The sequence below is a fragment of the Tympanuchus pallidicinctus genome, unplaced genomic scaffold (genome assembly GCF_026119805.1).
Source record: "Tympanuchus pallidicinctus isolate F22 unplaced genomic scaffold, pur_lepc_1.0 scaffold22, whole genome shotgun sequence".
NCBI lineage: Eukaryota > Metazoa > Chordata > Aves > Galliformes > Phasianidae > Tympanuchus > Tympanuchus pallidicinctus.
In genome coordinates, this window is record NW_026294739.1 from 228,581 (window position 1) to 243,117 (window position 14,537).

Genomic DNA, 14,537 nt, shown 5'->3' on the forward strand with positions numbered 1-14,537 from the left:
CGATGGCAAAAAAAAAAAGAAAAATTGGGGAAGTGAAAAGACTGTTATGTGGAAAAATAACCCTGTCTCAGTCTTAGGATAGATGCCTAATAGTAGCCTTAAATGTTCTTTAAAGCACTTGTTACTCCCCAAAAAGTAATACATCCTGACAGCTCATGTGCCAAACTCCACCTAGCTGCATCCCAGGCAACTCTTCAGGACAGTGTTGTCCTGCAGCCTGACAGGCAGAAGCACAGTAAACCAGAATGAGTCTTTTGGCCTTCCAGAAGGAGGCAGACAGCACCGTGATAATTCTAGTGAATTTCTGTGTCCTCCTTACCAACATCTTTAGCTATCTTATACGAAATAAGCTTCTGGATGTGTGGATAGAGAGTAATTTCTTATATCACAGTGCTACCAATGGTGTGCTGAATGAACACTTGTTTTGCTATGGTGTGCATTTTTATGGCTGCCTCAGCGAGATACGTATTATACGTATAACCAGATTATGGAGGCAGCAGTTTAGCCACAAGGCATTTTTCCATGTTTAATCAGAAATGGGTTGTTTGCACAGGCCAGGAATTTTGGTGGTGCTCCAAAGCAGCAGGCACAACCATCTCCTGCGGGCATGTTGCCAGAGTTGATGGGAGAGAAATTTCTTTCCAGCGTGAATGTGATGTGGATAGTGATTATGGGGAGGAAATGGCCCCACCACATCCCAAGGAGATGGCATTCGTTTCTCTTGTTCCATTTGTATTTAATGGCATATTACAAGTTTTGTCACTAGCTTTACGAAGCATTTTCCACCCAGGAGCTTATTGACAGTTCTTTATGTATCTCTCTTGTGTACAGGGAAGGGAGAGGTATTTGATTCCAGTACTGGGGGAAAAAAAACCAAACCAAAACAAAACAGCACCACTCTTTTTTGTGGCAGTGTTTCTTTTCTTTTTTTTTTTTTTAATCTCTTGAGGCCGTAGATGTGGATTTCTTTAAAATTTTGAGGTGTTAACATTGTTTCTTGAAACTGCTCTTCTCTTTGTATGGAAGTATGTGATAACGGATGGTACACAGTAGTAGATATACACTAGAAATGAATTTTAATTAGCTTGGTTGACTTTTAATTTTTCTGTGGAATGTAAACTTTGATTTTCACAGAGAACTGGGTGCTTAAATCTTGTGTATGGTTTTGTTGTTAAATGTATTCTTCCTCCATTGCAGAGAATTCATCAATTATATGAAGCGATCCCGAACCTTTTATGCCTCTATAGCAGAAAGGCTGTGTGATGGAGACCTGGTGATGAGAGACAGCTCAACCTGCTGGAATGGAGAAGATGTTGTAGAGAGGTAATGTTTTGACTGGAAGTTTTCCCTAATGATAAAAACGATTACTACTGCTGTTTCAGCTGTTCTTAGCCAGTATTGTCACCATTAGGTTTCCCCTTCATACTGTTGCTTATGTGACAAGGGTTTTCCTAACATATATGATTCTTAATGCTGAGTTTTAGATACTAAATGTATTCAAGGTATCAAAAATATTAAATGTAGTGGAACACTTTCTTGAAGGGCTCTTTTGAAGGGTCTTTCTCCTTTTCTTTGGAGATTCTAACCTCTAAAGCCAAATTAGGAATAGTAGGAAATAATCACGCTTGCTGTGTCAAAATACAGTGATAGTAAATCAGCAGAAAATTGTAGGTAAAGCAAGAATGTGAATGAATTAACATGGCTATCTTGTACTGGACATGAAAAAGGTGGGAGCTGAGCAACTTGCTTATCTGGTCTAAACACTGGACTGATATGGAGGGAAGATGTGCTGATTAACACCTCACTCGAGGCATAGTGGCAGTAGCTACTGAAAGATGCCTGGAATGGGGCTGAAGTGTCCCAGTCTGATGTTGTTCCAGTAAAGGTGTCAGTTTGGCGAAGCTGGGAGAGCAGCCCAGCCTCTGTACCAGACAGTGGCCTCAACCCTCACATAATTAACAACGCAAGCTTTGTTTTAGGATGCCTGTCAGCACACTGATTCAGTCTCACCTCATTAAGAGTATAAATCTGGCCCTCTGACAACACTTTGCTGAGAGGAGACACTGCATCTATTTGGACATATCTATGGGTTGGATCCATCCTCCTGTTCCCATTAGCGGGTCACCTCCTCCAGTAAGATACCAAGATGTTGTATCTCTATAACTGCAGATGATACCTGGGCGAATTGTTAGTTAATTACGGCCTATTCTTGAGGTACTAGCACAGCCAGTCAATGTGGCTAGTGAATTTATAGTGTCAATTCTTAATCTGTTATCTGTCACCTTAGTAAACTATCTATTTCCAACTGTATGAACCATTTCCAGTGAAAGTCTTTGAGAGATCTCTGACGGGTGTTGACTCTGGTAAGTGGCTCTACATATTAGCCATTAGACAAAACTGTTGACCACGACTAAGACTGGGCCTCGCTGCACTCAGATTCCAGTAGTTATTTTAAAAGCCAGGGGCTGCTTTCTGAATATGGTTGACTCTGCCACGGTGAGCTGTGTGTGAGTCAGGTTCGTACCCTTAAAGCAATAGCAAGAAGTACCTCTGCAGATGACTCAAATTTCCTTTTAGTCTGCTGTTTATACATTCCTTAATAAGAACATTGTTTTTATCCATAGTGAAAAAACAGGCTTTTCCTGCGTAGGTGTGAGAAAAATACAGTGACTAGGTGGTGATATACTGAAGGATTTCCCTGCCATTTCCTTTGAATATTTCTGAAACAGCACTTAGAATAACAGCTCCTTGTGGAATTGCCCAAAATTCTCACCACAGAATACTCTGTGGGGGTTCCTATAAAACACAATTAATAAGTGCACTCTCATATGCTGTAAGCACTGTAGGATGAAAGGAACTTCCTAGTTCTCTAGATTTGTTTTCTCCTTTTGTGTTTTCTGACAGACTTTCCCACCACTCGCAGCCTCCACAGGCTGAACTTTTTGCTGTCATTTCTTTTACCCTGATAAACATGAGACAAAAAGAGGCATTCGGAATGTAACTGTAGCTATTACTATTGCTGTCAAAGTGTATGTCAGTTTTTATAGTGAGGGTTCTTTGGGTGTGTGCCAGTGAATATTTTCCAGAAGCGTCATTTCGTTAAAACAGAGAAGTGATTTGAGATTGTGTTGGCTTTCACAATTTCCTTTTAAAGTGCATTTTGTAGTCTGTAGCAGCTCTAAAGGATAAAGTTCTAGGTTTCTGTTTTCTTCCATCAAAACGATTTTCATTATTGAAAAAATTGTTTTGTAGAAAATGTGGAATTGATTTCAGCATGGAACAGAAATGCTGCAGTTACAGGCAATTAAAAGGAGTTCTGACTCCCAACAGCTCTGCTTAAATTTTTCATGTGTAAATAGTTTCAGCTTGATTATGTTTAAGATATCTGCGATAAATGCATGTCTTACACATTCTAAGATAACTTTAAATGTTAATGTTTCAGTACATACTGGCTTACATATTATTAATTGTAGTAGCATATATTAGAACAGTATGACAGCAGTGCAAGATTCTAAATTTTAATGTATAGTAATAGTAACAGTGATTAAGGCTTTTAGCATAAGACTAGCAAAGAAGAAATAGGGAGAATAACAATATTTCTAATCAGTGTTTCCATTTCGGAGTCCTTTGTGTTGGTAATGTTGCGGTACAAACAACTGACTTCTAGAATTAACAGCCTTTTCCCCTGGGAAAAAAAAGCGAGAAGCAAAACAAAATAAAACAAAATTTCTATAGTGACTGTCTGAACAAAAACACTTAGTTTCAATTTCAGTCTTCCATTTTTAATAGAAATAACGATTTTGCTGTCTTTTTTGTTGTTGTTTTTCGTTTCTTTTTTTTTCCCACCTCTGCCAACCTGTAGATTTTGCAGAGCTAAGCGCACGAAGAGCATGTAGCTAACATATTTCATGAGCAGATTAGGATGAAAAAAAATAAAATCATGCTTTGAGCCAGACTGCACTGTGCATACATTTATCAGTTGTGTCACAGTACCGGTCATTTTAGGAGGCTCTCTGAGCAGCCTGCACTGCCAGCAACACTGTACAGGACCACAACCATGGCACCAGCTAGCTGGCAAATCTTAGTCCTCTCATCATGTGTTTGACAGACTGCACTTGACACCAGTTCTGCCCGTAAGAGAAATAAATCTTGTGCCCTGGTGATGCCTGAAGATGCATTTCTCTTTGCTCTTTCTTCTTTCCCAGGAAATAAGGTTAAGCATCAGCTGTAGTAAATAGCACTGAACTCAAAATAGAGCCTTATTCTTGACTCAGAAAATACATCTCTTCAGTTAATCTGGTGCATCTTGCATGAACCCGAGTCTGGATGTGAAAATGGCAAAAGCCACAGTGGGTTTCCTTAAAGATTCTTGCATTTCATAGTGCTATTTGAAAGCTGAGTGATACCTGTGTTACATACAAATTGGTGCTCTAACTCTTCAGGAAAAACAAATTCAAACTTCTAAAAAATTTGATGCATGTCTGCAGCTTGTAACAATATGAAACTGTTACTCTGAAATGGAGATCCGACATGCAATTAGTAAAGAGGCTACTAGTGTTCTGTCAGTGGATCTGAAAAACAGATATAAAAAATATGTTTTTGTATCTGACTGACAAGAAAATAATGCCTCCTATTTTATGATGCTAGCTCACAACTTCAGAGGCAGATGTTACTGGTATGGCAGTAGAAACTGAACCTTCCTATCTGTATTCCATTACATGTTGTTACTGTGTGACAGATGGCACTAGAGGGGCAGTCTGACAAATGGCATCTGACGTGGAAGTGTGTACAGAGCAAAGGTGTGGGACTGAATTCTTCCATGCAGAAAAAAAGTCACCCACTGACATTCATCGACAATTACTGGATGTTGATGGACATCAGACAGTGGATGTAGCGCAGTGAGGCTTTGTGTCATGCATTTCTGCAGTGGAAACAGCAATGTGAAAGACAAGCCAGATTCCAGATGGCCATGCATGGCTCATCTGTGCAAATCAGAGGATTATGACCAGGGAACTGTGTACAGAACTGAATGTTGTTGTCAATGCGTTGGAAACGGAGGTGGCAGTGTTGGAATATCACAAAGTTTGCACTAAGTGGGTCCCATGAATGCTCACACAGGAACAGAAAGAACACTATATGCAAGTTTGTCAGGACCTACTGAATCAATAGGAGGCTGAAGATGTCATTTTCCTGGTTGACATCATTACTGGTGCTGAGACACAGTCTCACCACTACGAGCCACAGTCATAATGGCAGTTCAAAGAGTGGTGACACATGAATTCCACACTGAAGAAAAAGAAACAGCCCTTGGTGGGTAAAGTGATGTGCACTGTCTTTTAGGATAGGAAAGGGTGATCCTTCTGAAACCCAGACAAACCATCCACTCTGACCACAACATAGAGACTCTAAGCTGAAGTCTCAAACTTCCAGAGCCAGAGAAGAAGATAGTCTTTCTCTTGCAACACCATAATGCCAGGCACCATGCCAGTTTGTAGACCACAGAGCACATTGCCGATGTTGGCTGGACTGTCCAACATATTCAAAGTATAGTCTGAATTTGGCACCTTCTGACTTTCAATGAGAGATGGACTGAGTAGGCAGCATTTTCATAGCAAATGCACCATCATAGTAAGTGCAAAACAGTGGGTCACCTCCAATGATGCAGATTTTTACAAGTGCAGCATGCAGCTCTCATTCATCGCTGGCAAAAATACATAGCTAATGGTGGTGACTATGTAAAAAAAACCTGTTTTGTAGCTGAGAATTTGTTCTATTAAATAGTGTTATTGTGGCTTTTTGTATGTTACAGTTTCCATGGAAATAAATAGAAGGCATTACTTTTGGAGCAATCTCTGGATTGGATTTTATAATGTTTAAAAGCAATGCAATAGCGGGCAAAATAAAGTTTGAGCTGCCAAAAAATACACCATAGAAAAGCATGGTTGTTTCTGCTGATATGAGGCTGTGCTTCTGGTCTGCTTTCCAGATGAACAATGAAACACAGCTTTTCTAGCAGTCTTCTAATGACATTTCTGGAGTTTTGAAGACAAACGTAGTATCTTTCTGTTAATGGCTCTTTTAAGCAACTTAGTCCTGGAACTAAATTCCATGTAAGGAATATTATAGTCTGTGGGGTTAATAGATGGCAGTACAGAAAGTGCTCAGAGAAGAATAGGCTAGAACTGAAGAACTGAAAATAGTACTTGATGAAGTGAAGCAAACTTGTGGACATTGCCATACTTTAACTTTTCTTTCCTATGAGTGTGTCAGAACAAAATTTCAACGCCATGTCAGGAGAAGAGATGAGAAGTTGATAGTATGAACTATTATGTAGTGTCAGAACACCTACCACCTCTAGAAAGACTAAAGAGTTAAATAGCTGAATTACTCATTGTGGTGCTGCGTTTCTTAAAGACTGCTCCAGTAGCAAAGAATGGAAAAATGTTAAACGTGAAGTCTTTATTGTGTTCTTTTAATAGCAACATTTGGGCTTGGGGAAGGCGTGGTAAAAGTACATAACAGCATAATCTGGAGAAATTATATGAAAGTAAGAGTAGAATCAGTGCATAAGCAAATGAATGTTATTCTCAGAGGAAGAATCAATCTGTTGAGAGTCTTCAGAACGAGATAGCAACCTACCCTGAGTACATGCTTGTTGTGCTTGGGTTTCTGATAGGTGCTCAATGAAGTCCTTCACGCAAGACTGGCAGAAATTAAAATAGGGGTAGGAAATCGATGGTATAAGCTGCAGTAGACAGAGGTCCAGTCTGTGACACTGCATTTGAGTGGCACTGGATTTGTGTTGGAAACTGTGCTGTTCATCTGTCATCAAAGTCTGTGAAGGGTGGTATATAGAGAGATGACAGCATGTGCTGATGACATGAAATTATCTTCAGTAATAGAAGTAAGGGTCAACTGTAGTTAATTGTGGAAGAAACTCATGATGCTGAATGACAAGGCAATAAAATGACATAAGAAATTCAGCATAGGCAAATACAAAATGATTGATGAGAAAAAAAATCCAAATGTCAGAGACAGAGCAGTGGGTGCTGAGGTGGCTGTCACTGCTCCCAGTACATGGTTTGAGTGTCTGTCTCTCAGGCGCAGAATTGTATAACCCAATGGAAATGTATGGTGGGAGCAAAGAGGGGGATCAAGAGTGCGAGTTGGATCCTGTGTGAGTAATTACAGGCAGTTCAACCTGGAGCAGAAAATGCAGTAGTGAGAATTTGATAGGAAATTTGGCCATTAGGAGAGCTACTTGTGAAACAACTCAGCAGATAGAGGAAACCAGGTGTCATGTCCAATCATATTTCTCTGGTTGCAAAATGTTAGACAAAAGATTTCCTCTGATGATCTTTAGGTAGTTACTTCCATGGACTTTCTGTGGTAGCTGAACTGCAAGAACCTTTCTCTCTCCAGGAATAAAATATCTTCAGCTAAATTAAATGCTGGCATTGAGTCACTTTCTCTCTTCTCTCTAGATGTGGTAGCTAAACTGCATTTGCTGATCCCAAGCCTCATGCTCATAAATGATAGATTAGTGTAATACAGTACCCAAGGAATTTCCTTGCAGCTCATCTTGGGACTTCTTGTTAGATTTACATATTTGGACAAAACTAATCCAAGTAATTTTTTTTTTTTTTTTTTTTTTTTAATAAAGTTTGGTGTTTTGTGAAGTCTGGCTGCAGTAGAGTAGCTTTACCAGAGACTGATAGTAGTGAATGGAAAGGAGATATGGTTTTTCTGGCTTTCTTTTGGGGTGTGCCTATGTAGAACAGGTTAGTAATCCTGACTTGAAAGTAGCTTTATAAGAGAATGTTGGGATATGAGTATTATATTAAAATTAGATTATCATTTAGTCTCTCAGTCTGCCTACTTATTTCTCACATCTTCTATTTCAAGAGAGATGAGGCTGTCATCAATTACAAATAGATAAGCAGTGATCTGGACACAGAACAATAATAAAATATTATGAGCATAGCTGGTGTTCATTACAGCGAACCCTACGCTTTGCAGCTCCCTCCCACTTTTTCCATGTGGCTGTGACATGTGGCCTTCTCTGATGGTGTAACTGTACCAGTGGACAAGGGAAGAACCACAGGTATCATCTGTCTGGACTTCTATAAGGCCTTTGACGTGGTTCCCCACAACATGCTTCTCTCCAAATTGGAAAGATGTAATTTGATGTGTGGACTGCTCAATGGATGAGGAACTGGTTTTGAGATTGTACCCAGAGTGGTGATCAGTGGCTCCACATCTGGGTGTAGGTCAGTGACAAGTGGTGTCTCCCAGGGGTCAGTACTGGGACCTGTTTAATATCTGGTTTAATACGACTGGTGCTGTTGAATATCTTCATCAGTGACACTGACTGTGGGACTGAGTGCACTCTCAGGAAGTTTGTGGATGACCCAGGTTGTATGGTGTGGTTGACATGCCCAAGGAATGGGATACTATCCAGAGAGGCCTAGATAGGCTGAGCTGTGGGCCCAGGAGAACCTCATTAGATTCAACAAAGCAAAGTGCAAGGTTCTGCACCTGGGTAACCTCACCAACCAATAAAAGCTGGGGGATGGAAGGAGAGAGCATAGCCCTACCAAAAATGATTTGGGGGTACTAGTGGATAGCAGCTGAACATGACCCAGAAACCTTAATTGCCTCGAATAGTAAGTACATGGAGGCTGTAATTAGCACATATATATATATAAAGTTTATTAAAAAAATCACAAAAATACAATCTGTTGGTAAAGTTACTTTCTGTAATGCTTCAGAGCTGTCAGGCTCAGTGCTTGCCCCTGGGCTTGCTGCTTCCCTTTCCCCATGCAGAGTGCCGGGCTGTGCCTATTGAGGGAGCCCTAATGAGAACACAGTAGGACTGGCTGACTTCAAGTGATGATCTGAGTCCAGGTTCCTGGCTGCTTTTGATTCTGTATTTTACATTTACAGAAGAAAAACAAAGAAAGAACAGCATCAAGCTTCATGTAAGTCTGCAAGGTGAAAAAGCAAGGTTTGGTAGAGAAATTACTCCTCATAAAATGCAAAGCCAAATCATGACCATGACTTCCAACAGTTTTTCCTACCTAAAGGGTGTGACAGTGAGACATTTTACAAGGTAAGAAAATACAGTAGATAAGTAATTAGTTTTAAGGGTTTCTGCATCTTGATGCCTAACAGATTGGACAGTTTCTGTGGCATCAAGTGGTTTAAGATAAGGACGTATCGTTTTTTTTAAAATATATATATATTGAGTGACAGAATTGCTGGTGGCATCAAATTTTTTTCTTCAAAACTCATTGTCAAGTAAGGGGTTGTTTTGTACTTAGACAAATGCAGACGAAGAGGTGTTCAATTAGAAAAGAGTTTGGGCTAGTGTCAGAATAATTTTCAACAGTAGAGAGTTAAGAATGTGTGAAATGAAGACTACGTTTATCAACTGCTGATTTTTTTAAAATGTCTCACCAGATCTCAGACAATTCTCTCATAGCAATTTTAGCAGTCCCATGTCCAACATTCATTTGACTAGCCAGAAGATATCCTGGTGGGCTGAATCTCCAGAAAGCAGCTGAAGTTAGTACTGTGGCCTTCTGATCTATACTGCACTTGTGAAATGACATCAGTAAAGTCATGCAGAAATAGGGTATTGTGTCAGGAAGAAATAACGACCTTTTTTTTTAGTTTGCCATGGTCATCAAAATATTTCCAAAGAAACTGGGAAGCTGCCTTAAATCCTGGCAATTATTTGGTGTCTCATCATCAATATAAACGATAAAGAAAATAAATATAAAAGAAAAAAAAAAAAAAAAAAAAAGAATTCTCTGCCCGTTGCTTAAAATTCATTGCCTTGCAAGGAAGTAGGAAATTAGGGTCATATGCAAAGTTTTTTCAAATATGGAAATATTGCAGAAGGAGAGAAAAAGGGAAAGAATTATCTTAGTTCCTATGCATCTTCTTTCCTCTTTTAGTTAATTGTTTTTAGACAGATGGGTTATCCCATCAAATCCACCCTCAATTGCTGTAATTTTTACTCTTACCTGAAGCTGTTTGCATGTATGTATGGACAGGAATTGCTATGAGTGTTAGAAAGAGCCGCTTTAATGCTGATGTAAGCCACTGTAATATTTGTTGCTATCTTTTCTGTTACCCTTTGGTTTGTCAGGCTTCACAGTTGCTAAGTTATAACCTGTGCATAAAAGTTAAATTAGGAGATTATTTGGAGTGAGAAAAAACTATCAGTGAAAATGGTATTAGGCAATTTTGTAGTAGCTGTCTCAAATTCAAAAGGAGATTTTCCTGAGTTTGCAAAAGAAATGGTCCTTTTCTTGTGGCCAATTAGTTTGATGTGGAATAATCTTAATGATTTTTTCATCACTAGAAAGATTCTGTTGGTGAGGGGCAGCCTTTTGTTGCACAGATGCAGATCCCATCTTCATTTCAGATGTGTCTTTTCAGGTAGATTTATGGAAATATATTATTTGGACTGAGTTTTTCTGAACGTGGCAGTTTTTGGCACTGATGTGGCATGAAAATGCTTGAGACAGGCTTAAGTCTTCATTCTCATTTCTCTAGTTCAAAGATTTAAAAAATTATAAGAATAAATCTATATAACTGAAGTCTGAAACTTTTCTCTGTTTTTTTGAGTTGGGGGGCTACTTTTACAGTAACTGCTTTTCAGCATGGAGTCCCTTTGGAAATTAGAGATATAATGTTGTGTGGTTGAAAACTTGCATTTGAACTAGATTTTTAGCTGGATTACTGTGAATATGAAGAGGAGGTTTTGTAACACCCTGTAAGAAACCACACATCTTTTGATTCCTTCTTTTGTTCTGTTCCTTTCTTGTTTTTCTTGGAATTTTGTATTAAATGGAGGATTACGGGACACCTCCCTACAGGCTTGAACAGATCGTGTCATGGCTTGTTAGGCTCTGGAGGCCTGTTTAAGCTGGCTGAGAAAGGAAGTAGCAAATCAGTGACTTTCTTTACTCATGATGTTTTCCTTTGGAGACTTTCAGCTTTTATGAGTTTAGCACTTTCTTTGTCCTTTTTCTCATTTCCTTAGGCTCTAGCAAGCAGCCATCTGGATATGGAGAACAGAGAGGACCATTAGAGGTCCGTTCGGGCCCAAGCCATTTAAGTATTCATTTTCTGTTGTTCTTGTGCCATCAGTGTAAACAGTTTCTGGAGACATACTCATTAGTGTAGTTTGCAAAGTGCTTTTGCTTTGTGCGGTGTTTTGCAGTTTTCGGTTTATTTTCCAAGATCTCTAAGATTTTGGTTGTGTTTTCTTTCTTCAGAATCCTGTAGAATAAAGCAAGTACCCTATGTTGCAAAAACATTAGAAGGTACACCAAATATTTTTGACGTTATTTCAAGGAGAAATGGGAGATGTAAAATTATCAATGTATTTAACATACGAGGATGTGAATTTTCACATTATGCCTCATAAGTCCCATGTGCCTGCAGTGATGAAAACTGCATTTATAGACTGTGCACAGCACGATCAGGTCAACAGAAAAAAAATAGCCATTCAATTCTTTCAAATTTTGTAGTAATCAGTGTTTTAGTAGAGCTTATGAAATAGAATAGCAAGTTTTCCTTTTTCCAAACAAAAATTAATGAACGTGAGCAATATTTTGCTACGATAAAAATTGCAGTTGCTTAAAAGAAGGTATTTTAGTGGAAAAGCAAAAAATCTCTACTTCGCTAAGCTGTTGTGAGCCTACTTGGTGTGATCCCTTTGAGGTATCGCCCTGCTCAGCAACAGCTTGCAGCCCTCCTCACACCTTGGCACCTTGTTCTGCTAGCTTTTAATTGTAGCAAATGATACAGTTCACAGTCTGATGTTCTGTTACTGCCAAGCCTTTCTCTGTACAGACTGTGGTACTTGGGCATACACTTGTGATTCTGCGTACCACTTCAAGGAAGCCAACAGTAAAAACCCAAGCAAGCTCACAGCAGCTGGTATGATTGTCATCTGTGGGTGGCCATGCTTCATTTTTGAATGAAATTGGATATGTCAAATTAAATGTACTCTGCAGTTTGATCAAAGTTTTATGGTTCTGGGACAATTTTGCTGTAAATTATTTGCCATTAATGTAAATTAGGCCTTCCTTTTGGTTTTATATGTTTTACAGGTACTTTGTTTCTGAAGAGTGAGTTAGAAGTCCATTTTGGGTATTCTCCAAGCCGAAATATCATCAAATATAAAAATCAACTCTTTTTTTACTGGATTTTCTCAATTACACTTCCTTTCTGTAATCTGTGTACTTTGGGAATAGGATGCTGGCAAAGCATCTTAGACATACTATACTGTGCCTGTGATTTAATGTGTTCACTCAGCCAAATTCTTAAACAACTAGTTGTAGCAAGGTAGGGTAGAACCCAGATTTAGAGTTGAATTCAGGATATTATTTCCATTGAAATGTTTCTAATTGGAAGGTACTGATTCATCAAAATTAAAAAAAAAAAAAAATAAAATCTGGTTTCTAGCTTTGGACACTGCAGGGTCACCAATTATTAGACTGTGGGGAAGTTGTTTCTTTTTCCTACTTTGCACTCTACAACTTCCTTTGCTCTCTACAACTTCCTGAAGGGAGGTTGTAGTGAGGAGAGGTTTGGTCTCTTTTCCCAGGCAACAAACAGGACCAGAGGAAATGGCTGCAAGTTGTACCAGAGGAGGTTTAGGTTGGACATGAGGAAGAGCTTTTTCTCTCAGAGAGTGGTCAGACATGGAATGGCTGCCCAGGGAGGTGGTGGAGTCGCCGTCCATGGCAGTGTTCAAGAGGCGTCTGGATGAGGAGCTGCGAGATGTGGTTTAGTGCTTGTGGGAGCAGTGGTGATGGGAGGACAGTTGGACCAGATGATCTTGTAGGTCCTTTCCAACCTTGTGATTCTATGATTCTGTGATTCTATTGAACCAGCTCTATATAAGCAACAAAATATGTAAGGAGAAAAGAATCTTAAGTTCTAATCTTCGCTCTGTGGGCCGAGTACTCAGCTGCAATGTAGGCACTTTAACAAGCGAGTGTCTAGAGTAGAATCGTTATTCTTGTGTGAAAGATTTGGAGTTTTCTCAGCACAACACAGTTAAACCTTTGAAATGATGGTATTTTTGGCAGAAATGATGCCTGTTTCTAGCCCAGAAATTGTACTCCCAATAAAACTGGGTTATCTGATCATGTTTGCTAACTGTGGTAGTATTCAGAGCCATATCCTCTCTAGATTTGCTGCTAGGGCTTGCAAGATGCAGATCAGATGAGTCGACACAAAGATGGTTTGGCAAATACTAGTGTTTAAGATAAGTTTCACTTAAACATTTTTAATTCCGCAACCTCATCAATTTTATTGATAAAAGAAATGGTCTTCCTCTGTCTTTCTTTGCCATCTATGTGCTTTCACTAATAACTGTTACAATTGCTTTTTGAAAACAGATAATGTCTTCTGTTCTGGGAGTAGTCTGCTTAAAATATTCTCATGCAGCTACAAGAACAAACCCTGTGGAGTTAAGAAACAAGGAAAATGAGCACTGATGAACAAGCAGTAAGAAAACATTATATGTGTTCATTTCAGTTCAGTACGCTTAAGGCAGTGCCTCAAAATTTATGTACAGTAATTGATTCACAGTAATTATGTGTCTATGCTGTACTCCATAGCACTCTGCAGGCAATCCTTCAGGAATTTCTGCTTTTACCAGGATGCTTATGAAAGCAAATTTGGCTCTCAAGCTGTTGGTGCATCAGAGAATATCCCTGTGCTCATGAATCGCTTCACCTTGTAAAGTGGAGAAATAGAAAGAGATGTAGAGGTTGATTTTTGAGAATCAGGATCAACAGGCTTTTTCAGAGAAAATGCTTTTAAAATGTTATGCCTGTTAGTGAAATACTAACACATTTCTATATACTGACATTTTAAGAACAAATTAGAAAATTTCACTAAGATAAATATGTCAGACCTTACAGTGTTCTAAATGCCTGTAGATAACACATGATAATGTTCATTAGCTGATTGGAAAATACTTTACATAAACGAATAATAAATGATTTATGACTGTAGAAGAGCCTGGGGCCAAAACAAAAACAACTGCAATCATATTTTCCATTTCTGAAGAGGCCAGACAGTTGGGCGTAATTAGTCAGACATAGAGCATTGCTGTGGCTTCTCCAGCAATGTCTGTCTTCCCTTCAACTTCCTGCCAGAGTGAGAGAGAAGAAAGAATGCCACCAAAGCATCTAACAGTCAAAAACAAAAACAACAACAACAACAAAACAAACAAACAAACAAACAAACAAACAGAAAAGTGAAGAGCTGGAGGTACTGCTGCTTCAGTCTCTGCAATAGGACATTGGCCCTTGAAACCAGCTACAGATCTGTTTTCCAACCTTAATGATTCTGTGTTAATTTGTATCCAAATGATCTTGTTGCAAAGGCACTTGCTCTGTAAAATTGTAACGTGTAGCCCATTTAAGTGGGAGGAAACTAAATCAGCTTTCTTGTCCTCCAGAGGACTTCGCTTATGAAACGTTCCAGGTTTGCTGACACAA

The 14,537-nt window shown here is 39.1% G+C and overlaps 1 protein-coding gene across 4 annotated transcripts in view; it reads left to right on the top strand.

Moving 5' to 3' along the window:
- Positions 1-14,537, top strand: part of LOC128082687 (glypican-5-like) — a 366,543-nt gene that overhangs the window by 133,454 nt on the left and 218,552 nt on the right. For all 4 annotated transcript variants that reach the window (XM_052687115.1, XM_052687116.1, XM_052687113.1 and 1 more), the window contains one exon: positions 1,198-1,323. In XM_052687115.1, coding sequence (XP_052543075.1) covers positions 1,198-1,323 — 126 coding nt within the window. The remainder of the gene's footprint in view (positions 1-1,197; positions 1,324-14,537) is intronic.